Source organism: Cetorhinus maximus, chromosome 3 (genome assembly GCF_964194155.1).
Source record: "Cetorhinus maximus chromosome 3, sCetMax3.hap1.1, whole genome shotgun sequence".
Classification (NCBI taxonomy): domain Eukaryota; kingdom Metazoa; phylum Chordata; class Chondrichthyes; order Lamniformes; family Cetorhinidae; genus Cetorhinus; species Cetorhinus maximus.
This window is the reverse complement of record NC_135881.1, coordinates 97959383-97983868: the sequence shown is the minus strand read 5'-3', so window position 1 is coordinate 97983868 and position 24486 is coordinate 97959383. Positions and strand designations below refer to the sequence as shown.

General features: G+C 43.1%; 1 protein-coding gene across 3 annotated transcripts in view; it reads left to right on the top strand.

Moving 5' to 3' along the window:
- Window positions 1-24486, top strand: part of calcr (calcitonin receptor) — a 418788-nt gene that overhangs the window by 376521 nt on the left and 17781 nt on the right. For all 3 annotated transcript variants that reach the window (XM_078538749.1, XM_078538748.1, XM_078538750.1), the window contains one exon: window positions 10910-10976. In XM_078538749.1, the coding sequence (XP_078394875.1) occupies window positions 10910-10976 (67 nt within the window). The remainder of the gene's footprint in view (window positions 1-10909; window positions 10977-24486) is intronic.

Sequence of the window (24486 nt, the reverse complement as noted above, 5' to 3'; positions counted from 1 at the left end):
GTTTGGACAGGCTCCACTTGAATCATGCTGGGACCAGTGTCCTGGCAAATCGCATAACTAGGGTTGTGGATAGGACTTTAAACTAAATAGTGGGGGGAGGGTTCAGTTGCATGGAAATATAAAAAATCAAAGTTTAAGGAGAGGTTAAGAGTGCAGGTCAATGACGAGGCTGATTGTTACCAAAAAGTGAAAGGAAGGGACAGAGTGTGTGAACGCCATATTGCACCAAAGAATGATATAAGATGAAGGAAAATTGACAACAGGGCAAACATAAAGGCTTTGTATCTGAATGTGCATAGTGGTTACAGGGAAAACAGGCTTGGGAGTTGAATATCCAAGGGTACTCAGTGTTTCGGAAGGATAGGCAGGAAGGAAAAGGAGGTGGTGTAGCTTTGTTAGTAAAGGAAGAAATCAGTGCCATAGCGAGGAATGATATAGGCACTAGAGAGCAAGGCGTAGAGTCAGACTGGGTAGAAATAAGAAATAGCAAGGGAAAGAAGTCATAAAAATATAAAAACAAAAAACTGCGGATGCTGGAAATCCAAAACAAAAATAGAAATACCTGGAAAAACTCAGCAGGTCTGGCAGCATCGGCGGAGAAGAGCAAAGTTGACGTTGCGAGTCCTCATGACCCTTCAACAGAACTAAGTAGAAATGGGAAAGGGGTGAAATATAAGCTGGTTTAAGGGTGGGGGGAGGGGGAAAGAAGGTTGGGAGAGGGGGGCGTTGTTGGGACAAGCAAGCAGTGATAGGAGGAGATAACCAAAAGATGTCACAGACAAAAGAGCAAAGAGGTGTTGAAGGTGGTGATATTATCTAAAAGAATGTGCTAATTAAGATTGGAGAGCAGGACAAGCAAGGTAGCTCTAGTGGGGGTGGGGTGAAATAACCGATGGGTGGAATACATTTAAAAATAATGGAAATAGGTGGGAAAAGAAAAATCTATGTAAATTATTGGAAAAAACAAAAGGGAGGGGGAAGAAATGGAAAGGGGGTGGGGATGGAGCATCCGCCTTCTCCTCCCTCCCAGAAACATGATAGGGTCCCCCTTGTCCTCACTTATCACCCCACCAGCCTCCGTATTCAAAGGATCATCCTCTGCCATTTTCGCCAACTTCAGCATGATGCCACCACCAAACACATCTTCCCTTCACCCCCCCTGGCGGCATTCCGCAGGGATCATTCCCTCCGTGACACCCTGGTCCACTCCTCCATCACCCCCTACTCCTCAACCCTCACCTACGGCACCTCCCCATGCAAACGCAAAATATGCAACACCTGTCCCTTCACTTCCTCTCTCCTCACCGTCCAAGGGCCCAAACACTCCTTTCAAGTGAAGCAGCATTTCACTTGCATTTCCCCCAACTTAGTCTACTGCATTCATTGCTCCCAATGCGGTTTCCTCTACATTGGAGAGACCAAACGCAGACTGGGTGACCGCTTTGCGGAACACCTTCGGTCTGTCCGCAAGCATTACCCAGACCTCCCTGTCGCTTGCCATTTTAACACTCCACCCTGCTCTCTTGCCCACATGTCAGTCCTTGGCTTACTGCATTGTTCCAGTGAAGCTCAACGCAAACTGGAGGAACAGCACCTCATCTTCCAACTAGGCACTTTACAGCCTTCCGGACTGAATATTGAGTTCAACAACTTTAGACCTTAAACACCCTCCTCCATCCCCACCCCCTTTCCATTTCTTCCCCCTCCCTTTTGTTTATTCCAATAATTTATACAGATTTTTCTTTTCCCACCTATTTCCATTATTTTTAAATGTATTCCACCCATCGGTTATTTCACCCTACCCCCACTAGAGCTACCTTGCTTGTCCTGCTCTCCACTCTTAATTAGCACATTCTTTTAGGATAATATCACCACCTTCAACACCTCTTTCCTCTTTTGTCTGTGACATCTTTTGGTTATCTCCTCCTATCACTGCTTGCTTGTCCCAACAAACACCCGCCCCCCCGGCCCCCTTCTTTCCACCCCCCTTAAACCAGCTCATATTTCACGCCTTTCCCATTTCTACTTAGTTCTATTGAAGGGTCATGAGAACTCGAAACGTCAACTTTGCTCTTCTCCACCGATGCTGCCAGACCTGCTGAGTTTTTCCAGGTATTTCTATTTTTATTAAGGGAAAGAAGTCCCTGGTGGGAGTAATCTATAGGTCCCCAAACAGTAGTTCAGCAGTAGGGCACAGTATAAACCAGGAAATACTGGGAGCATGTAAGAAAGGCACGGCAATAATCATGGGTGATTTTAATATGCATATAGACTGGACTAATCAAATTGGCAAGGGTAGCCTCGAAGAAGAGTTCATAGAATGTATTAGAGATTGTTTCTTGGAGCAATATGTTGTGGAATCAACCAGGGAGCAGGCTATTCTGGATTTGGTTTTGTGTAATGAGATGGGATTAATTAAATATCTCATAGTAAAGGATCCTCTAGGGAAGAGTGATCATAGCATGCTAGAATTTCAAGTTCAGTTTGAGAGCGAGAAACTTGAGTCCCACACTAATGTTCTGGAGTTAAACAAAGGTAACTACATAGACATGAGGGCAGATTTGGCCCTAGTGGACTGGGCAGAAAGACTACAATGTAGGACAGCTGATGAACAGTGGCAGATATTTAAGGAGATATTCAATTCCTCCCAAGTAAAATATATTCCAAAGAGGAAGAAAGATGGTAAGAGGGGGAAAAAGCATCCATGGCTAAGCAAGGAAGTTAAAGATAACATAAAGGCAAAAACTAAGGCATACCAAATTGCAACGGCCAGTGACAGGCTGGAAGATTGGGAAACTTTTAAAGATCAACAAAGGGTTACTAAAAAAATAATAAGAAGAGCAAAGGTAAATTATGAAAGAAAACTAATGCAAAATGTAAAAACTGATAGCAAAAGCTTCTACAAGTATATAAAAGGAAAGAGAGTAGCTAAAGTGAATGTTGGTCCCTTGGAGGATAAGACTGGGGAGTTAATAGTGGGGAATGTAGAAATGGCAGAAATGCTTAATCAATATTTTGCCTCAGTTTTCATAGTGGAGGACACTAGTACCACCCCAAAAATAACAGGTAGTGCAGAGGGTATAGAGAAGGACTAACTGAGAACAATCACCATCACTAGAGAAAAAGTACTGAGCAAACTATCAGGATTAAAGGGTGACAAGTCCCCAGGACCTGATGGCCTACATCCCAGAGTCCTAAAGGAAGTGGCAGCGGAGATAGTGGATGCGTTGGCTATAACATTCCAAAATTCCCTGGATATGGAAAGGTTCCAGTGGATTGGAAAAATGCTAATATAACGCCCTTATTCAAAAAGGGGAGGAGGCAGAAAGTAGGAAACTATAGACCAGTTAGTTTAATGTCTGTCGTTGGGAAATTGTTGGAATCCATTATTAAGGAAGTAGTAATGGGACATTTGGAAAGTCAGAATGCAATCCATCAGAGTCAGCATGATTTTATGAAGAGTAAATCATGTTTAGCTAATTTGCTAGAGTTCTTTGAAGATGTGACAAGCAAAGTGGATAATGGGGATCCTGTAGATGTAGTATATCTGGACTTCCAGAATGCCTTTGATAAGGTGCCTCACAAAAGATTAGTACACAAATAAGATCACACGGAGTTAGGGGTAATATATTAGCTTGGATAGAGGATTGGCTAACCAGTGGAAAGCAGAGAGTCAGGATAAATGAGTCTTTTTCTGGATGGCAAGCTGTAACTAGTGGGGTGCCACAGCGTTCGGTCCTTGGGCCCCAACTATTTACAATCTATATTAATGACTTGGATTCAGGGATAGAAGGTACTATAGCTAAGCTTGCAGATGACACCAAAATAGGTGGGAAAGTAAGTTGCAATGAAGAAATAAGAAATTTGCAAATGGATATGAACAGGTTCGGTGAATGGGCCAAAATTTGACAGATGGAGTTTAACGTGGATAAGTGTGAGGTTATCCATTTCGGTCAGAAGAATAAAAAGGCGACTTATTATTTAAATGAAGAGAAACTTCAGAATGTTTCAGTGCAGAGGGATCTAGGTCTCCTCGTGCATGAATTGTTGAAAGCTAGTATGCAGGTACAGCAGGTAATAAGGAAGGCAAATGAAGTTTTCGCATTTATTGCTAAAGGAATAGAGTATAAAAATAGGGAAGTGTTGTTGCAACTGTACAAGGCATAGGTGAGCCCGCACCTGGAGTACTGTGTACAGTTTTGGTCCCCTTACTTGAGGAAGGATGTAGTTGCACTGGAGATGGTTCAGAGGAGGTTCACTAGATTGATGCCAGAGATGCGGGGCTTGTCTTATGAGCAGAGATTGAGCAGTTTAGGCCGAGACTCGCTAGAGTTTAGAAGGATGTGTGGAAATCTAATTGAGGTATATAAGATGCTAAAAGGGATAGACAAAGTAGACGTGGAGCGGATGTTTCCCCTTGTGGGGCATTTTAGAATGAGAGGCCATAGTTTTAGGCTAAGGGGTGGTAGATTTAAATCAGAGATGAGGAGGAATTACTTTTCTCAAAGGGTCGTGAATCTGTGGAATTCACTACCTCAGAGTGCAATGGATGCCAGGACACTGAATAAATTTAAGGAGGAGATAGATAGATTTTTAATTAGTGATGGGTTGAAAGGTCATGGGGAGAGGGCGGGAAATTGGAGTTGAGGCCGAAATGAAATCAGCCATGATCATATTGAATGGCGGGGCAGGCTCGAAGGGGCTGAATTGCCTACTCCTTCTCCTAGTTCTTATGTTCTTATGTTCCCGTGTGTGCCCACCGACTGAAATATCGCGAGAGTGCACGTTGATGTCAGGATGCTCGCCCAATGTCAACACGCATCATTTCACGCTCGAGCGGGTCGGGCACGTGCCCGCCTGCCGAGGTGAAAATTCTGCCCATAGAATATTTTAAGGGAAAGTTAGATAAACACATGAAGGAGAAAGGAATAGGAGGTTATGGCGATAGGGTTAGCTGAAGTAGAATGGGGGTGGACTCGTGGATCATAAACAACAGAATGGATCAGTTGAGCCAAATGGACTGTTTCTGTGCTGTACATTCTATGTAATGCTCCAAATAGAGATTTTTTTTGTATCTGAATCTAAATGTTTCTGATCACTAGTGGAATTTGCAGTCATTCTAGTGCACTTTTCATGGGGTTACACTGGGAGTTTTTGGAGCAGTTAGGCAATTATGCCCTCTGTGTTCCGAATATATTCCAAGAGCTGCATGAAATATTCCTATTTTAAATGGCAATCAATCTAAAAGATTGATCAATCTTAAATGGCAATCTTTTGTTGTCTGACTCGTGGAAGACCAGTAAGTGCACTCGGCCATTTTAATCTTAGGCCAGCACTGCTCTGGGACACTATTTCAAAATTACTTTTGGACTGCAGGACCAATGGCTCAACTATGCCGTAGTAGAGCGGATGCTTTCCCTAATGTTCAAGTAAACTTGTCCCTGAGATTTGGGTCAGGTTCAAGTTGAGATCAAATTGACAAGCAGAGAGTCCTCCCCTTTGCACCCCTGGTGGCAGAACAGGCCTTCCATAATTTTGATCTTTGTATTTGGTCATTTGTCATAGATGTACTTTACATTTGCAACACCATCAATAATTCGAACTATCCATGTTAATATTAACATATAGGACAATAACTTTTTTAACTAATGAACTCACAATGAGGCATTCAAGTGCTAGTTACAGTGATGTGCTGTTGCTAATAATAGCCGGTTCTCTGGCCCAAATTTTCTGCCGCATTTAATTAAGCACAGCAGTCTCCTCTGACCTGATGAATGCATAAACTAAGTGAAAAGTGCACCATGTTATCAATTTAACATCAATAATGAAATATACTGATTAAAATATTTATCTGTCCCAATGAAGCACGGAATTAGAAATTGAAATGAGCACCATGGCAAATTATTAAAAGATAGTAATTTGGTGACTAAGGGACTGTTATGAAAGCAGTCCCTGTAGTTAAAAGTTATGTAAATAATCACTGAAGTGTGAATAAACGTTAATTTAATCCACATTTGTTATCCACCCTTGTGATTTAGATCCTTGTACTATATGAGCATTTTAATTACAGTGTAGCACTCACTAGGGAGTTTACCTGATTTCTAAACTGGTACAGTAGAGAGCAGTAAAAATACCTCTATAGTTTAAGATGGTTTGTCATAACCATGGTTTTTATTATGGGTAGTTCCTACACAGATATCATACAAGATGGAATTACCATATCCCCACACTTATAAATACACTTGTATAGAAATTCCAGGGTGTCATTGTGCTTGTTGAAGTACAATGAAGTGGTACTTCAGCCCACTGCTTTGGCCTGTTATTGACCCCATCCCAAATCCTAGTGGCAGGCTCATTTCAATCATTAGGACGGTGGTGGTGGAATTCAGATTGAGAGGAGAGAGGAAGTCTGGGGCCCAGATCAGGCTAAAGAAGACATAATTATTTTCCATATGCCTTCAGGGAACACAGGGACAATTCAGGAATAGAAGTTGGTCCTCCTGGGCCCAATTTACCATTCACCATGGGATCTCCAGGTTCCACTGTGAGGCAACAATTGGACTTACACCAGCTCTCTGCAGCTATAGTTCAGGTAGATTTCTCAGAGAAGCTTGGGAATACCCCATGAAACCTACAGCATGCAGGTACAATGCAACAAGAACAGGGAGAAGAAGCAGTTGGCCCCTTCAAATGTAATTTCCTTTGGGTTTATCGGGTTAGCCGGGTTTTATCCCTAATTATCCTCCCCTCCCACTTTACTCAAATTATTCTCCTGGCATTCCAGCAACTTCTTTCTGTACAATTTTTTTTTTAAGAATGTCCATTTGTTCACACACCCAACATATTAAATAACAACAGCTTTTTTACTAAGCCTTAAAACTATTCAACCAATTCCCTCTCTTCCCTGGCCAATCATTACTAGTTTCATTATAATACTTGCAGCAATGACTATTTATATTTCTACAATGCCATTGACATAATAAAATGTCCAAAGGCCTTTCAAAGGCATATTATAAAGCAAAATTTAACACCCAGTCACATAAGGCGAATTTAAGCCAGATGACCAAAAGTATGTTCTTTTAAGGAGTGTCTTAAAGGAGGAAAGCGAAGTAGATAGGCAGAGAACTATAAGGAGGGAATTCCAGAGCTTTGGACCTAGGCAGTGAAGGCACAGCCACCGGTGTTGGAGTGCTTAAAATTGGGGATGCAAAAGAGCCAGAATTCAATGAGCACAGTGGAGGTTGTGTGGCTGGAGCAGTTTAAGAGATAGGGAGGGGAAAGGCCTGGAGGGGTTTTAAAACAAGGATATGAAATTTAGAATCAAGATGCTGCATGACCAGGAGTCAATATAGGTCAATGAATACAGGAATGATAGGTGAACGGGACTTGGTACGAGTTAAGACATGAGCAGCAGAGCTCTGGATGACCTCTATAGGCTAGAACATAGGAGAGTGGCCAGAAATGCGATGGAATAGTCAAGTCTGGCAGTAACAAAGGCATGAATGAGAGCTTCAGCAGCAGATGAGCTAAGGCGGTGGTGGGGTGTGGGGGTAGAGTTGGGTGATGTTACAGAGGTGGAAATGTGCTTTCTTAGTTATGGCACATATACATGTTTGGAAGCTCATCTCAGGGTCAAATATGATATACCCTTCAGCCTCAGACAGTTTCCAGGGCAAGGGATGGAATAAGTAGCTTGAGATGGTTTTTTTGTAGCAGAGACCAAAGTAAATGGCTTCAGTCTTTCCAATATTTAATTGAAAGAAATTGCTGTTCATCCAGGACTGCGTGGCAAATAAGAAGTATGACAATTTAGCAACAGTGGAGGAGTTGAGAGAGGTGGTGGTGCAGTAGAGCTGGGCGTCGCCAGCGTACATGTGGAAACAAATGTTGTCTTTCTGGATGATGTCGTTGAGGGACAGCAGATAGATGAGAAAGAGGAGGGGCCCAACAATAGATCTTTCAGGGACACCACAGCTAATGTTGTACGAGCAAGATGGGAAGACATTATAAGTGATACATTGACTACAGCTAGATCAATAAGAATGGGACCAGGTGAGTTCAGTACACCTAGCTGGATAACAATGGAGAAGCATTGGAGGATGATGGTGTTGTCAACCATGTCAAAGGTCAAATTCAAGGTGGATGAGGGGAAATAGTTTACCTTTGCCATAGTCGCATATCATGTTATTTGTGACTTTGATAAGGGTATTTTCAGTATTGTGGCAGGGCAGAAACCTGATTGGAGAGGTTCGAACATTGGGCAGGATTTTCCTGTAGGCTTCTAAATTCCAATATCAGGGTCAAATGGGGTTCAGAGGTCTGTGCTGTGTAAGAAACAGGTATTCACCTGTGCTTTTCCCCTAATAGTGGCCAGAGGGTGAGTTCATCACTCTAAGGATGGCAAGCAGGTTTTCGAAGAAGGAGGGCCAATAGGAGGCCCTCCAGCTTCAAAGCAGCAGCAGGAAACCGCGGCAGGTAGGTGAGGGAGTGGGCACCCAAAAATAGAGGCAACCACTCTCTAATGTTTTAAATTTGAAATTAAAAAAAATTAAAAGGACTTTGCAGCAAGGCCACCATTCTGGGGAAGGAGGGGGTGGGGATCGGGGAGGGGTAAACCTCTCCACAGGGCATCCTGCGGCTGCTGCTGAACTCAGGCAGGCAAGGAGGACCTCTAAGCCTGATTGGAGTGTGCAGTCCCCCTCTCCCACCCTGGTCTTCAACCATGAAGGTCACCTCCAGGTGGCTAAACTGTCCCCCACCACCTGTGGGGACCTGAAAGCTGACTGTAAAATTGGCCTCCTTCAAGAGGCATCAATAAGGCCTTTAATTTCTTCAGTTGGCAATTTGCTGCTTGTGGGTGGGTCACACTTCTGCCCCACCCCCTCCTGCCTCCAGGAATATGGCCTGTAGGCGGGATGGAGCTGGTGAACCGGACACAGGCCAGAGGCACAAATTCCAGACATACCCTCCTCCTTTTCTGCCCCCAGTCTAAAACTCCTACCCTTGGAATTCCAGGGAAGATGGACTTCGATTTAGGAGGTAACAGCAAGTTCAAGGACTTTAGAGAAGAAAGAGAGGTTGGATATGGGATATGAGAAAATAAACTTACAGACTCTAGAATGTGACAGGAGCATTCCCCTGGAATGATAATTCACAAGCCTGTTATATTAAGCCTTATTAATTACAATAGTTACGTTACATACTTTTGTACACAGTTGGAGACGCATTATCATATGAGAAACAAGATCTGCTACAACTGTGGCACTCATTAATAACATTAACATTAACATTAACATTAGTGTTGATGCTATTTAGTGGTCCATCAGAAAATTGACATATTTATATTCCTTATTCAGGGATGAGATTCCACTCCCACTTGGCACGGTGTGATTAAACTTCAGTTTATGTTTTCTCCAAGCTTTTCAATGGATACGTGTTGGGAATGCATGCAATTTACAATGCTCAATGGCAAAAGTCTCATTATCATGGACAGAATTTTTAGGTCAGCATGCGGGCATGCGCCCGACCCGATTGGATGCGAAATCACGGAAGGTGTGTCAGGCACGCATCCCGACATCATCCCGCACTTGCAAGATATTTCAGTCAGCGGGCGCACGTGAGTGATGGAAGCGCGCCCACCAACAATTAAAAAGACAATTAAAGTTGTTAAAGTTCCAATTGTCCCTGATTTTTCGTGGTCTGCCCAACCTTACAGTTGACAGACGGGTGAATCTGCTAGGCGGACTTTGTATTTTTGATCAAACTTCATCCAAGGGCGGGATGAGGTTTCCACTATTAAATGAAAGAAAAATAAAAGCCTATGAACAGAATTTTTAACATATAGATGTTCAGGTGACTGACTGTGGTGCTTGGCCGTTTTTTTTTAGTGATTTTAAACTATTTAATTGTTTTGAAGCCTTCAGCTTCCTGAGGCAGCTTTCTGCCTTCAGGGAGCTTTTATTCAGCGCTCGCCCATGCCTGCGCTTAAGTCAGCACCCACCCTTCTCCCCCCAACATTGAGCATTTCAGTGCATGCTTTGCACTGGCTGGCCATTAATTGGCCAGTCAGTGTGAAATCGCGGCCGGAGGCTGATCGCAGTCAGCAGTCCGTTCCCCAGCCGATCCCAGACCGGCTGATCACGCCCGCCCACCGACCTCAAAATTCTGACCCATATGCATTTGGGTGTATGTCCTTGCTGCCCTACAAATTGCAATGGCATATTGTTCCAAGGTGCACACTTGGACCTTCTAGTAAGAGTTAGCAGCAATCATTTTTTTCACCATTCTGGCATTGATTCAGAGTTTGATTCTTGGAATTATACCTTTCAAATTTTCATTTGTGTTTGGTTTTGAATTAAACCTTTTTTCCCACCTTAGCTTCTCTACAACTACCATTCGGTCCACATTGTCTGACATTAAGACATTGGCTATTGTTTTGGTGGTAGGAGCAACAGCAACATGAAAAAATTAATTTATTGGAAAATAAAACAGAGCAGGATGTATAACCAAGAATAAATATGTCACTTGGTTTTACATCCCTACAAAATTGCAAGCTACAACCGATATGCACAAGTCCTGAAGCGAGACGTGATCCCACAACATTCTGACAGGGTGACAAAGGCACTAGCACTGAGGCAATGCCAACACATCTGGTTGCTGCATGAAATCAAAATGAAGATTAAATATTAAATGTGGAATCAGCCCGTTTAAAAATAATATTTACTGATGAACTAATATGAAGCATGAGCATTGCGTAAGTGGGCGTAATATAATGTTTGGTATTGTCACAAAGGATCACTAAAGTCAGAATTTTGAAGAAGTATGTTATTTTTAATTTCACTATTTAGATGTGAATGCAATTGCATAACCATTTTTGTGTGTTTCATATTTGCATTTATGTTTCTTGCAGTTGCTGGATAAGCGTTGAAACACATCTGCTTTACATAGTACACGCTCCAATTGTTGCAGCTCTATTGGTAAGGATTTCAGCTGAACAGCTAATACTCAGCTGTGTAACCATAGAACTAGTTTTTTTACTGATCTACTATTATGAACAATTTACAAGAAGCACTTCATCTTCTAATACATTAATGACTCATAATTTTTGGTTATAATGGCAGAGAAACTGTCAGCACACTCCATTACTACTGAGTAAAGCTGATAGCAACTTCTGGTGTTCACATACAAGTTATTGTCAGGGAAAGCCTGCTCCTCTGCAAGGTGTGCATTTGCAGTCTTTGCTTATGCAATCAACCCAGAATCAGTGATTTGACACAAATTTCAACTTTTTACACCTTACTTGTACTGTGAAAACCATTGAAATTGGCAAGCCTTGGTGAATGAGACTGCTGAGAATGTAACTGAGCTTTTAACAACATTCTGCCATAATTAGTGATGAATAATCCCTCTGGCCCTGAAAAGCTAATTTCACAAGTGTGGAATATCATTCACTCAGAAGAACATTTAAAACTTCCATAATTTTAAACATAATATTTTAAAGTATATTTATGATATTTCAGCTTTTACCATATGCCCCAAGTTTTATTTCACTTTCTGTAAAGTGTCCTTAAATATGAATTATAATTCTTAATTTTTACTTCCTGCTTTGGAATTTGTAAGAATTCTTCAGTCGGAGTACCTGACCAGCCTGCCTGCTGCCTGCACTGTTGCCTACACTCCATGGGCTGAATTTTAAACTGGGGGCAGTGTCCCTGCTACTCACCACCAATACCCAGCCCCCCGACAACATAAATGTTAGGACCAGCCCACCCTCACTTGACCAGATCGCTCACGCACATTTAACGGCCATCGGGCTCTTAATTGGATTGAAGTGGGCCTTCTGCACCCCCCATATTGGAGGAAGTCCTACCTCCAAGAGCTGCTGGCCAATCGAATGGCTGGCAGCTCTCATGGACCCAGCAGCGCCTCCAGACCGGTGGTCACTGCTGGAACTGCAGCAGTTCCACAAGGAGGCATGTAGCGATTGAACCTGGATTTCTAGGTAAGTGTGGGGTCTTGCCGGGGCCAGGCTGGCAGGCCATGGTGAGTGGGATGACGGGGGTTGTGGGGGGAACAGGACAGTGGCAAGGGGAAATATGGGGGCGTAATACCTTTGGGGAAGCCTTCAATGGGCACGTGGGGCACAAATCTCAGGCATCACCATTGCCTGGCCACCAGCCTGCCCAGTAAAACATAGCATGCTGGACACTTAGCACTGGCATCCCTCCACTGCAGGTAAAATCCCAGTAGTGGAGGGAGGAGGCCCTTAAGTGGCCATTAATTGACCATGCCAGGGCCTGAATTTGGCTTCCCAATGTCTCCCCCACACCAGATAAAATTACAGTTGGGGGGTGCTGGTGTGTTGGTAGGTGCTGGGAATGGCGTCCTTGGCATGTTGCCCAATTTTATTTTCCCCCCACCCCCACAGCTTTCCATCCTGCCCTTGGGTCCCATAAAATTTAGCCCCAAATGTGGCACCAGATTCAAATCCGTGTTAGAATGGAGGAAATCGATATCGAAATTTTCAAGATCATTAGCAAGCACAGTCACTAAAGACAAAATCTGATTCAGTATGTAATTGGTATTGTTATATAATTACGTTAATAAATAAAAATCAATACTAATAGCACCACAGTGGCTCCAAGTCGATCTTGAGCCAGAGTTATGTACTTTTAAAATTGATTCTGGCCCTAAAAATCAATGGTGGTGGAACAGCTCAGAGTAAGTGCCAAGATACTCTGCTGCTGACTCAACCAAGGTCAGGGAGCGATCTCTTCATTTAAGTACCAATTCTGGGAGTCCCTGCCATTAAGAGTGCATCTGTGGTGCCGACCATTGGCATTAGGCTGGAAATATCTGTCAAAGGTAGCCAAGCCTTGGGGTCTTCTAGCTGATTTAAGGAGACTCTACCCCTCGCACCAGCTCTCCTTTACACCAACAGTTATGTTTAGAAGGGGCAGAGGTTCCACCCACAGCAGGTTATATAACAATCAGGCACAAAGAATTACCCAGATTATCAGATCCCAGCCTAGCTTCTGTCCATTTTGGTTGACTCCCACAAAGTAATGGTGCAGTACACAGAAGTGCCATGCATTTTCAGGGCCAATTTATCTGTTACCTTAAATATCTGTGATATTTTTACAATCGGACTGCAGTGGTTTATTTCAAATTGAAAAGAAATCAGATCTACAGAAAGTGTTTAATAAAATGCCTTATTGACATTAAACACTTTCAGTCCAGCTGCTTCAATACGCCAAGCTGTGAAATGAAGGAGAGACATGATTTTAAAGGAAGTTGTGCTGCTTGATATTTCCCATTACAAGTATACTTCTTTTAAAAAATCCTTTAAAAATTTTGTGGCTGCTACCCATGAATGTTACAATATATCTTAGAAGCGCATCATGTTAGTATACCAAGGATCATTTACAAGTTCATATTACTGGCATGAAACCTCGCTCACTGGCAGCACATGTCAGAAATGCAAGTATTTGTTTCTGAAAATTTTCCAGTCTTTACATAGAAATTTATGAGCATTGCGTACTTGAATTTCTCAATGAGCTGCCAACAGGTGAGCTCCCGGCCAAAAATTCAGACTCATAACATTGCTATTATTGCATTTGCCCCTTTGGAACATGTGTTAAAATTCAACTTAAACTTATAACAGCCCTGCGTCTGTGTGCTGACTACAGTGATTGTGTGTGAAAAGAATTTGGGTGGTCTCAACCAATTCTTAGTGGATAACATGAATATTTTAAAAACACAATGGACATTTTAGAATATCTACCTCAGCCGCAGCTTTAAACAGAGGATTCTGGAATGATTAGCTGTGAAATAGTCTGCCCATCAGAGCATTTGACCTCATACACATTCTCTAAATCCCATTAGAATTCTGGAGATAGTCTGCTAGATTCAATTAGAATCATAGAATGATTACAGCACAGAAAAAGGCCATTTATCCAAAGTGTCTGTTCTGGCCCTCTGAAGCAGTAATTCACTGAGTGCCACTTCGCTGCCTTTTCCCTGTAACCCTGCCATTTTTTTCCTTTGCAGATGTTGATCTAATTCCCCTTTGGAAGCCTTAATTGACCCTGCCTCCACCACACTCTCAGGCAGTGCATTCCAGATCATAACACTTGCTGCGTGAAAAAGTTTTCCTTGTGTCGCCATTGCTTCTTTTACCAATTACCTTAAATCCATGCCCTCTGGTTCTCGATCCTTCCACCAATGGGAACAGTTTCTTCCTATCTATTCTGTCAAGACCCTCATGATTTTGAATACCTCTATCAAATCTCCTCCCAAACTTGCTCGATATTTCTATGTAACTGAAGTTCCTCATCCGTGGAATCATTCTTGTGAATCTTTTTTGCACCCTCTCTAATGTTTTCACGTCCTTCCTAAAGTGTTGTAGCCAGAACTGGATGCTCCAGTTGAGGCCAAACCAGCATTTTATACAGGTTTAACATAACTTTCTTCCTTTTGGACCCTATGTCATTATTGATAAAGCCCAGGATACTTTATGCTTTATTTAACCACGCTCTCAGCATGTCCTGCCACCTTTGGTGGTTTATGCACATCTACGCCCAGGCCTCTCTGCTCCTGCACCACCTTTAGAATTGTACCTTTTATTTGTTATTGTCTCTCTGTGTTCTCCCCACCAAAATTAATCACTTTGCACTTCTCTGCATAAAGTTTCATCCACCACTTGTTCGCCCATTCTGCCAACCTGGCTATGTCCTTTTGAAGTTCTACATTCTCCTCCTCATGGTTCACAATACTTCAAAGTTTCATATCATCCACAAATTTTGAAATTGTGCCCTGTGCACCAAGGCCTAGGTCATTAATATATATCAGGAAAAGCAGGGGTCTGAGTGCCCATCAGTGGGGAACACCGCTCCATATAAACCTTCCTTGTGTCCAAAAAAGAACTGTTCACCACAACTCTTTGCTTTTTCTCACTCAGCCAGTTTCCTATCTATATTGCTACTGTCTCTTTTATTCCATGAGATCTAACTTTGCTCACAAGTCTGTTGTGTGGCATTTTGTCACATGCCTTTTGGAAATCCATGTACACACTAACTGCATTACCCTTATTAACCCTCTCTGTTACGTCATTAAAAAACTCAAGCAATCTAGTTAAAAACAATTTGCCATTAACAAATCCATGTTGGCTTTCCTTAATTAAACCAAATTTGCCTGAGTGATGATTAAATTTAAAGGCAGCCAACTGTTCAGTTATAGTTTTGTCATCTAATTTTTTATTCCAATTTATCTGGGCTATTCTTATCCATTGTTACTCCATTGAAGTTGGCATTCTCCCAGTTAATTATTCTTACAGTATCACAGTACCTTTACAGTGCAGAAGGAGGCTATTCAGCCCAGCGAGTCTCTACTGGCTCTCTGACAGAGTATTCCATCTAGTCCCATTCCGTATCCCCGTAGCCTTGCACATTCTTTCTTTTCAGGTAGCAATCCAATTCCCTTTTGAATACCTTGATCGAATGTGCCTCCACCACTTCCCTTTAAGGAAGTTTGTTCTAGGCTCCAGCCATACTCTGGGTGAAAAATTTTTTCCTCACATCACATTTACTCCTTTTGCCAATTATTTTGAATTTGTGTCCTTTAGTTCTTGATGTTCTTTTAAATGGGAACAGTTTCTCACTATTTACCCTGTCCATACCCATCAGGATCTTGAACTCCTCTATCAAGTCTCCTCTCAGCCTTCTTTTCTCCAGGGAAAAGAGTCTGAACCTTGGCAATCTATCCTCATAGCTACAGTTCTTTATCCCTGGAATCATTCTTGTGAATCTCCTCTGTACTCTCTCCAATGCCTTCACATCACTCCTCAAGTATGGTGACCAGAACTGGTTGCATTTCTCCAGATGAGGCCTAACTAGTGTCTTATACAAGTTCAACATGACCTCCTTACTCTTGTGCTCAATGCCCCTATTGATACAGCCTAAGATACTATATGCTTTATTAACTGCTCTCTTAACATACCCTGCATCTTCAATGACCTATGTACTTATACACCGAGGTCCCTCTGTTCCTGCATCTCCTTTAGAGGCTCTCCCTTTATTTTATGCTGCCTCACCATTTCTTTCCTGCCAAAATGAATCACCTCACACTTCTCTGCATTGAACTTCATCTGCCACTTGTCTGGCCAATCCACCAACATGTCTATATCCTTTTGAAGTTCAAGACTATCCCCATCACAGGTGACAACTTCTCCAATCTTCGTATCATCTGCAAATTTTGAAATCATGCCCTTATACCACAGTCTAGGTCATTAATATATCAGGAAGAGCAAGGGTCCCAACACTGATCCCTGGGGAACTCCACTACAAAGCTTCCTCTGATCTGAAAAACAGCCATTTACCATTACTCTCTGTTTTCTGTCACTCAGCCAATTTCTTATCCAAGTGTCTACTTTGCCTTTTATTCCATGACTTAGAATTTTGCTCACAAGTCTGTTGTGTGGCACTGTATCAAATGCCTTTTGAAAATGCATATACACCACAGCAACAGGGTTTCCCTCATCAACCTTCTCTGTTACCTCCTCAAAAATCTCCAGCAAGTAAGATAAACATGATTTTCCCTTAATGAATCCATGCTGGCTTTCCTTAATTATCCTGCACTTCTCTAAGTGACTGTTGATTTTATCCCATACTACACTTAACAGAAGTTTCCCTACCACTAAGGTCAAACTGACTTTCCAGCTTTATCCTTGCACCCCTTTTTGAACAAGAGTGTAACATTCACAATCCTCCAGTCCTCTGGCACCTTCTCCGTACCTAAGGAAGGCTGGAAGTTTATCACTAGTGCCTCTGCAATTTCCAATATCACTTCCCTCAGCACCCTTGGATGCATCTTATCCAGTCCTGGTAACTTATCTACTTTAAGTAAAAATAACCTTTCCAACACCACCTTCCTCTCAATTGTAAGTTCTTCTAATGTACCAGTTAATTTCTCTCTCACCTTGATTGGGTAGCATCTTCTTCCTTTGTAAAGACAGGTGCAAAGTACTCGTTCAACACCTTTGCCATTTCTCCAACCTCCACATGCAAGTCTCCTTTTTTATCCCTAATCGGCCCTACTCGTTCTTTTACCACCCTTTTATTATTTACATGCTTATAGAAGACCTTATGATTCCCTTTTATGTTAGCTGCTAGCTTCTTTTCATGCTCTCGCCTTGCTTTTCTTATTAGTTTCTTCTCTTCCCCTCTGGTCCTTCTATATTCAGCCTGACTGTCCATTGTATTTTCTACCAGACACCTATCATAAGCGCACTTCTTCCTTTGCATCTTTATCTCAATCTCTCTCGTCATCCAGGGCACTCTCGATTTATTTGTCCTACCTTTCCCCTTCAAGTGAATATACCTTGACATTGCCTGCAATACTTTTTCTTTGAAGGTGGCCCATTGTTCAGCCACTGTCTTTTCTGCCAACATTTTATTCCAACTCACTCGACTCAGATGCGTTCTCAACCCATGGAAGTTGACTTTCCCCCAATTATTATTCCTGCTCTGGATTGTTCTCTGTCCTTTCCCATGATTTACCTAAACCTTATGATACAATGGTCACTGTCCCCTAGAGGCTCTCCCACTGATATTCGATCCACTTGGGCCAATTCATTCCCCAGAATCAGATCCAAAAGTGCATGTCCTCTCGTTGGACTGGGTAAAATACTGTTGCAGAAAATGATCTTGAACACATTCCAGGAACTCTCGCCTCTCTTGTCCCTTTTTACTATTCCTATCCCAGTCTATACTTGGATAATTGAAGTCCCCCATTATGATTACTCTACACTTCTTGCATCTCTCTGTAATTTCTTTGCAAATTTGTTCATCCACATCCCTTCCACTAGTTGGTAGTCTATATACTATGCCAATCAATGTTATTGCACCTTTTTCATTCCTTACCTCTAGCCAGAGAGATTCCGTACTTGACCCCGCTGGAACACCCTCTCTCTCAAGTACTGTAATACCATCTTTAATCAATATTGCCTCTCCCCCGACCCTTTTCTTCCTTTCCTGTCTCTCCTAAACATCTTGTACCCAGGAATATTTAACGCCCAGTCTTGCCCCTCCTTGAGCCAGCTCTTTCTTATAGCAACAATACTATAATTCCATTTGTCAGCCTGTGCCTGTAGTTCACCAATCTTATTAAACACCCTCCATGCATTCACATACGTGCACATTAGCCCTGATTTGGGTTTTTTAACTTTCCCCCTTATTCTGACCCTATCTAATGCCTTACTATTGCTTACTCTAACTCTATCAAACTCTTCAAGTATTCTAACTACCTTGATACTACTCTCTAATATATCCTCATTATCAGGTGATACTTCACTACCTCCCACTGCCAGTTTTTCTCCTCTGTGCTCTGAATTTCCCTTCAGGTTCCCGTCCCTCTGCTAATCTAATTTAAATCCTTGCCAAAAGCATTAGCAAACCTCCCCGCAAGGACATTAGTGTGGTCCTGTTAAGGTGTAACCCATCCTTCTTGTACAGGTCCCAGCTGCCCCAGAACCAATCTTAATTCCTCAGAAATCTAAAGTCCTCCCTCCTACTCCATTTCCCCAGCCACATGTTGAACTTCTCAATCTTCCTATTCTTATGCTCACTAGCATGTGGCACTGGGAGTAATCCTGAGATTACTGCTCATGAGGTCTTGCTTTTTAATTCCCTTCCTAATTCCCTAAAATCTACTTTCGGGACCTCATCCTTTTTCCTACCTATGTCATTGGTCCCAATGTGGACCGTGACCTCTGGCCATTCACCCTCCCCCAAAAGAATGTGACATTCTTGACCCTGGCACCATGGAGGCAACATACCATCCTGGAGTCACGACTATGGCCGCAGAAACGCCTGTCTGCTACCCTAACTATGAAATCCCCTACCATTATAGCACTTCCACTCTTCCTCCGAATGTCCTGTGCAGCTGAGTCAGCTTTGGTGCCACAGACATGTCCTCTAAGGAACCATCTCACTTACCAGTATCCAAAATGGAAAAGCAGTTAGAGATCAAGACAGCTTCAGGAGATTCCTGCACTACCTCCCTGTTTCTCTTAGATACTTTGGCAGTCACCCATTCCATCTCTGCCTGTGTACTTCTTAGCTATACTTGACCATCTCTCTAAATGTGCTATCTACATAATCCTCAGCCTTGTGGATGCACCACAGTGACTTCAGGTGCTACTCAAGCTCTGCAACTCGGTGCTCAAATTTCTGCAGCTGGTGACACTTCCTGCAGATGTAGTCATCGAGGGCACTTTGGGCCTGCATGGCTTCCCACATCCTGCAAGATGTACATTCCACAGGGCCAAGTTGCACTGACGTACCTTAAACATTATATAAAGCGTTTACTACAGAATTTACTTACTAATTTATTTTAATTTACTAATTTATGTCAATATTTTCTTAATTAATTTAGAATAATTCCTATGTATGCTACAATTTACTGTGTTTATTAAATGCTAGTACCATCCACAAATACAACTAAAAGTTACATGTTTATTTTTAACACAGGTATGTGTTTTAGGTATTTATTTAATTAATTTAACTATTTTATTTTAATTATTTTAGTTTTTTTTTATTTTAAAGTTTTACTTCTTGTTATTTATAGATCTACCTTAACTCCTGTGTCCTAAACTGGTTTTTAACACACTGTCCCTTAATCCAAGCACTTACCAGCCAATCAACTTACTGGTTTCCTGTGATTTCACAGTTTCTTCAGAAGCTGAAATGCTCCTGACTGCCTCTGCTCCGCTCCCAGGTAGCAAAGGCCGTGCCCCAATCCCTGGGCTCTATTTATGCTGCTCTCGGCTCCCAACCTGCATCTGCTCCACTTTCAGGTAGGGAAGGCTGCGCTCTGATCCCCAAGCTCTATTTATGCTGCTCCCAGCTTCTAACCTGCCTCTGCTCCGCTCCTAGGTAGTCTCCGTCTGGATTGCTCCTCATCCTTTTCCGCAGCCAACCTAAGCCTTATCACTGTCTCTTAAATGTACCCCGACTGACATTTAATCCATTTGACACACCTCACTCACAATTACTAGGTCCAGCAATTCCTTCTTTCTCATTGGACTGGAAACATACTGCTGTAGAAAAGTTTCTCAACATGCTCTAGCAACTCTTGCCCCTCTCTGCCCTTAACTCTATTACCATTCCAGTCTATACTGAGATATTTAAAGCCCTATATTATAACTACTGTATAATTCTTGCACTTCTCTGTAATTTCCTTGCAAATTAGTTCCTCCACATCTTCCCACTAGTTGATGGCCTATAGACCACACTGAGCAATATAATTGCACCATTTTGGTTCCTTAGCTGTAGCCAAATAAATTCTGTCATCGACCAACACCCTCCCCCCAACCGGGATATCCTCTCTCTCCAGCATTGCAATGCTCTCCTTAATCAATACTGCCACCCCTCCTCCTTTCTTATCTTTCCTGAACGCCTTGTATCCAGGAATGTTTAATATTCTGTCCTGCTCTTCTTTGAGCCAGGTCTCTGCTATCATCACATCATAGCAGGCTATCTGCTTCTCCAACTCACCACACCCTGGGCATTCGCATACATACACTGTAACCCAATTTAGGCGTCATTACTTTCCCTGTTATCCATTTAATACCTTAATATTTCCTATTCTAGCACAATCTGTCTTTCCAATATTCTTTATATCTTGGTACTTCACTTTGATATTACCTCCTGGTTCCCACATCCGTGCCAAGTTAGTTTAAACCCTCCTTAATAGCACTAGCAAATTATCTTGCAAAGAAATTTGACCTGACTCTGTTTATGCACAACTCGTCCAGCCTGTACAGGTCCCATTTCACCCAGAACTGATTCCAATATCCCAAGAATCTAAAGCCCTCCCTCCTACCCATCTCTCCAGCCACGCATTCACCTGCTCTATCCTTCTAGTTCTATACCCACTTGTACATGGTATTGGGAGGAATCCGGAGATTACTACTTTTGAGGTCCTGCTTGCTAATTTCCTACCTAGCTCCCTAAATTCTGACTGCAGCATGACATCCCTCCTTCTCCCTATGTCACTGGTACCAATGTAGACCCCGAGTGCTGACTGTTCACCCTCCCACGTCATGGTGTTCCTCAGCCATTCAGTATATCCTTGACCCTGGCACCAAGGAGCCAATATGCCATCCTGCATCCACTTCTGCAGCCACAGAAACTTCTGTTCCCTCCCCTAACTATCAAATCCCCTATCATTATTGCTCTTACTGACTTCCTTGTGCCACTTCACAGCTGAGCCAGCTGTGGTGTCAGACTTGACTCTGGTTGCACACCCCAGATGAACATATGAACATGTATGAATATGAACTTGGAGCACAAGTAAGCTATTCGGCCCCTCAAGTCTGCTCTGCCATGTGATATGATCATAGCTGATCTGATTGGCCTATAACTTTATGTCTACCCCTTATAACCTTTGACTCCCTCGTAAGTCAAGAATCTATGTAATTCAGTCTTAAAAATATTCAGTGGTCCTAATCAATTGAGAGTGCTAACCAATCCCAGGGCAAATGCAACAATGTGTTGGTCAACATTTTTAAAATTCTTTACAGTTTACAGAAACCATTCCTGAAGAGACTTACATTATATATTTTAAAAACTGCCAAATAGCCCATCACTTTCATTAGGAATACTGGTTAACAGGTGAGATGCACTCAGGGAGCTCCTGCACTTTCTGACTATTTCTTCCTAACTGCCTGCTGATCACCCATTTTTCTTCTCCTTGTACACTCTAAAGCTGTATGGTGACCACATTTGTGCTTTCCACAAGGCACTCAATCTTATGGAGGTGCCACAGTGAAGCAAGCTGCAGTTCAAACTCCTAAACCAGAGCTCTAGCCCCTGCAGCTGATGATGCTTCCTGCATATGGTTATTCAGGTCACAGGAAATGGCCTGTAGTTCCCATCTCAAAAATTTGTGCACCCCAGGGGCAGAGCTGCCCTGCCATTCCTCTATCTATTAGATAATAAAAGTTAGTATTTAAAAAAAATAATGGCTCACCAGCTACTCATTATCTTCTTCTGTAGTCACTTAAATATAGGGAGGCTAATTGAAATGCTTTACTTAACCATTATCACAAAATAATGACATTTTAAATTTCCCTGCTCCTTAGGCTAACTTCCTAACTTTGGAGAAAGGAAAACAAAACTACAATGCTCACCAACCAATCAACTCATGACCATCCTGTGATGTCACAGTTTGATTTTTTTTTCTCTCTCTCACACTTCAATGACCCTGACCTGCTTCCCACTCCTCCCAATCTGCTTCACAATAACCCAGACCTGCTTCCCACTCCTCCCAATCTGCTTCACAATAACCCTGACCTGCTACCCACTCCTCCCAATCTGCTTCACAGTGAACTTGACCTGCTTCCCACTGCTCCCGATGTGCTTCACAATGATCCTGAACTGTTTCCCACTCCTCCTGATCTGCTTCACATTGACCCTGACCTGCTTCCCACTCCTCCAAATCTGCTTCACAGTGATCCCAACCTGCTTCCCACTGCTACTGATCTGTTTCACATTGAGCCTGACCTGCTTCCCACTCCTCTCAGTCTGCTTCACATTGATCCTGACCTGCTTCCCAATCTACCAGGTCTACTTCACAATGATCCTGACCTGCTTCCCACTCTTCCCAATCTGCTTCACATTGACACTGACCTGCTTCACACTCCTCCCGATCTGCTTCACATTGACCCTTACCTGCTTCCCACTACTCCAGTCCTGCTTCACATTGACCCTGACCTGCTTCCGCCTCCTCCCGATCTGCTTCACATTGACCCTGACCTGCTTTCCACTCCTGATCTGCTTCACATTGATCCTGACCTGCTTCCTAGCTTCGACCGATCTGCTTCACATTGACCCTGACATGCTTCACACTCCTCCCGATCTGCTTCACAGTGATCCTGACCTGCTTCCCACTGCTCCCGATGTGCTTCACAATGATCCTGATCTGCTTCCCACTCTTCCCGATCTGCTTCATGTTGACCCTGACCTGCTTCACACTCCTCCTGATCTGCTTCACAGTGCTCCTGACCTGCTTCCACCCTCTCCAGACCTGCTTCACATTGACCCTGACCTGCTTCCCACTCCTCCCAGTCTGCTTCACAGTGATCCCAATCTGCTTCACATTGATCCTCACCTGCTTCCCACTCCTCCCGATCTGCTTCACAGTGATCACTATCTGCTTCACATTGATCCTGACCTGCTTCCCATTCCTCCCGATCTGCTTCACAGTGATCCCTATCTGCTTCACATTGATCCTGACCTGCTTCCCATTCCTCCAGATCTGCTTCACATTGACCCTGACCTGCTTCACACTCCTCCCAATCTGCTTCACAGTGATCCTGACCTGCTTTCCATTCCTCCCGGTCTGCTTCGCATTGATCCTGACCTGCTTCCCCCTGCTCCCGATCTGCTTCACATTGATCCCAACCTGCTTCCCACTCCTCCTGATCAGCTTCACCATGATCCTGACCTACTTCCCAGCAATCCTGACCTGCTTCAGACTCCTTCCAGCCTGCTTCACAGTGATTCCAACCTCAAATAATGAGTAATTCCTCACTTAACTCTGTAGTTACATTCCTCAAAAGTGAAATTTTAAATAAAACAATTTTAATTGAATCGCTATAGCCAAGGTTAAAGCTTTAGTTAGGTTCGGTAGTACCTTTCCCATCAGAAAATTTTTAAAACATTATACCCTGTAAGTTTAAATACTGTACATTGGCGAATTACTATAGTCATAAACAAAAGAAATTTTAAAATAAAATAAATTTTAAAATATAAGAGAGATATGCTAACTCTTTCTACTTACCTCCCACTTGCTGCCTGTTCTGCTCCTCACCTCTCCTGCTACCTGACCCTTCAGGTCACCCCCAGTCAGGTTTCCCACTGTCCCACTGGCCAACCATCCCACCAGCCAGCTCTTCCACTCAGTAACCCTGCCGCGTGTCACCAATCCTCTTGTTTTCTGACCCATCCGCTGGTTGACCTTCCTGTTTGCTGCTTCTTGCTCCCAATCTCTCACTGTGAGTGAGGGCTCAGGAGCTGAGTGGTGAGAGATGGGACGCAACCTACGGAGTGAGAGCTACCTCTGCCTAAAAGATGCAAAGCTCTCTACCTCAACTACCTCCTGTGACAAAATATTCTATGCTGCAACAACTCCCTCCATGGGCGGAATTTTCCCAGGAATGCACTAAGTGCAGTAGCAGGCGGGTAAAATGGAGTGCTACCCGTTGACGTAAATGGCGGGGTTTTCACGCCGTATCGTCCTGAGCCCACCTCATTATTTATTCACTCCCACGAAACATGCCATTTCCATGGCAAGTGGGGTCTCATTCGCCCGCCCATCATCAGCGTGTTGCATCACACCAGCCGCCATCTTTAAAAGGCAGCTGCCAGCAAAGCGCTCATCGCCAGCTGCTCACCACCGCTGCCTGGGAGACATGGCCAGCAAAGG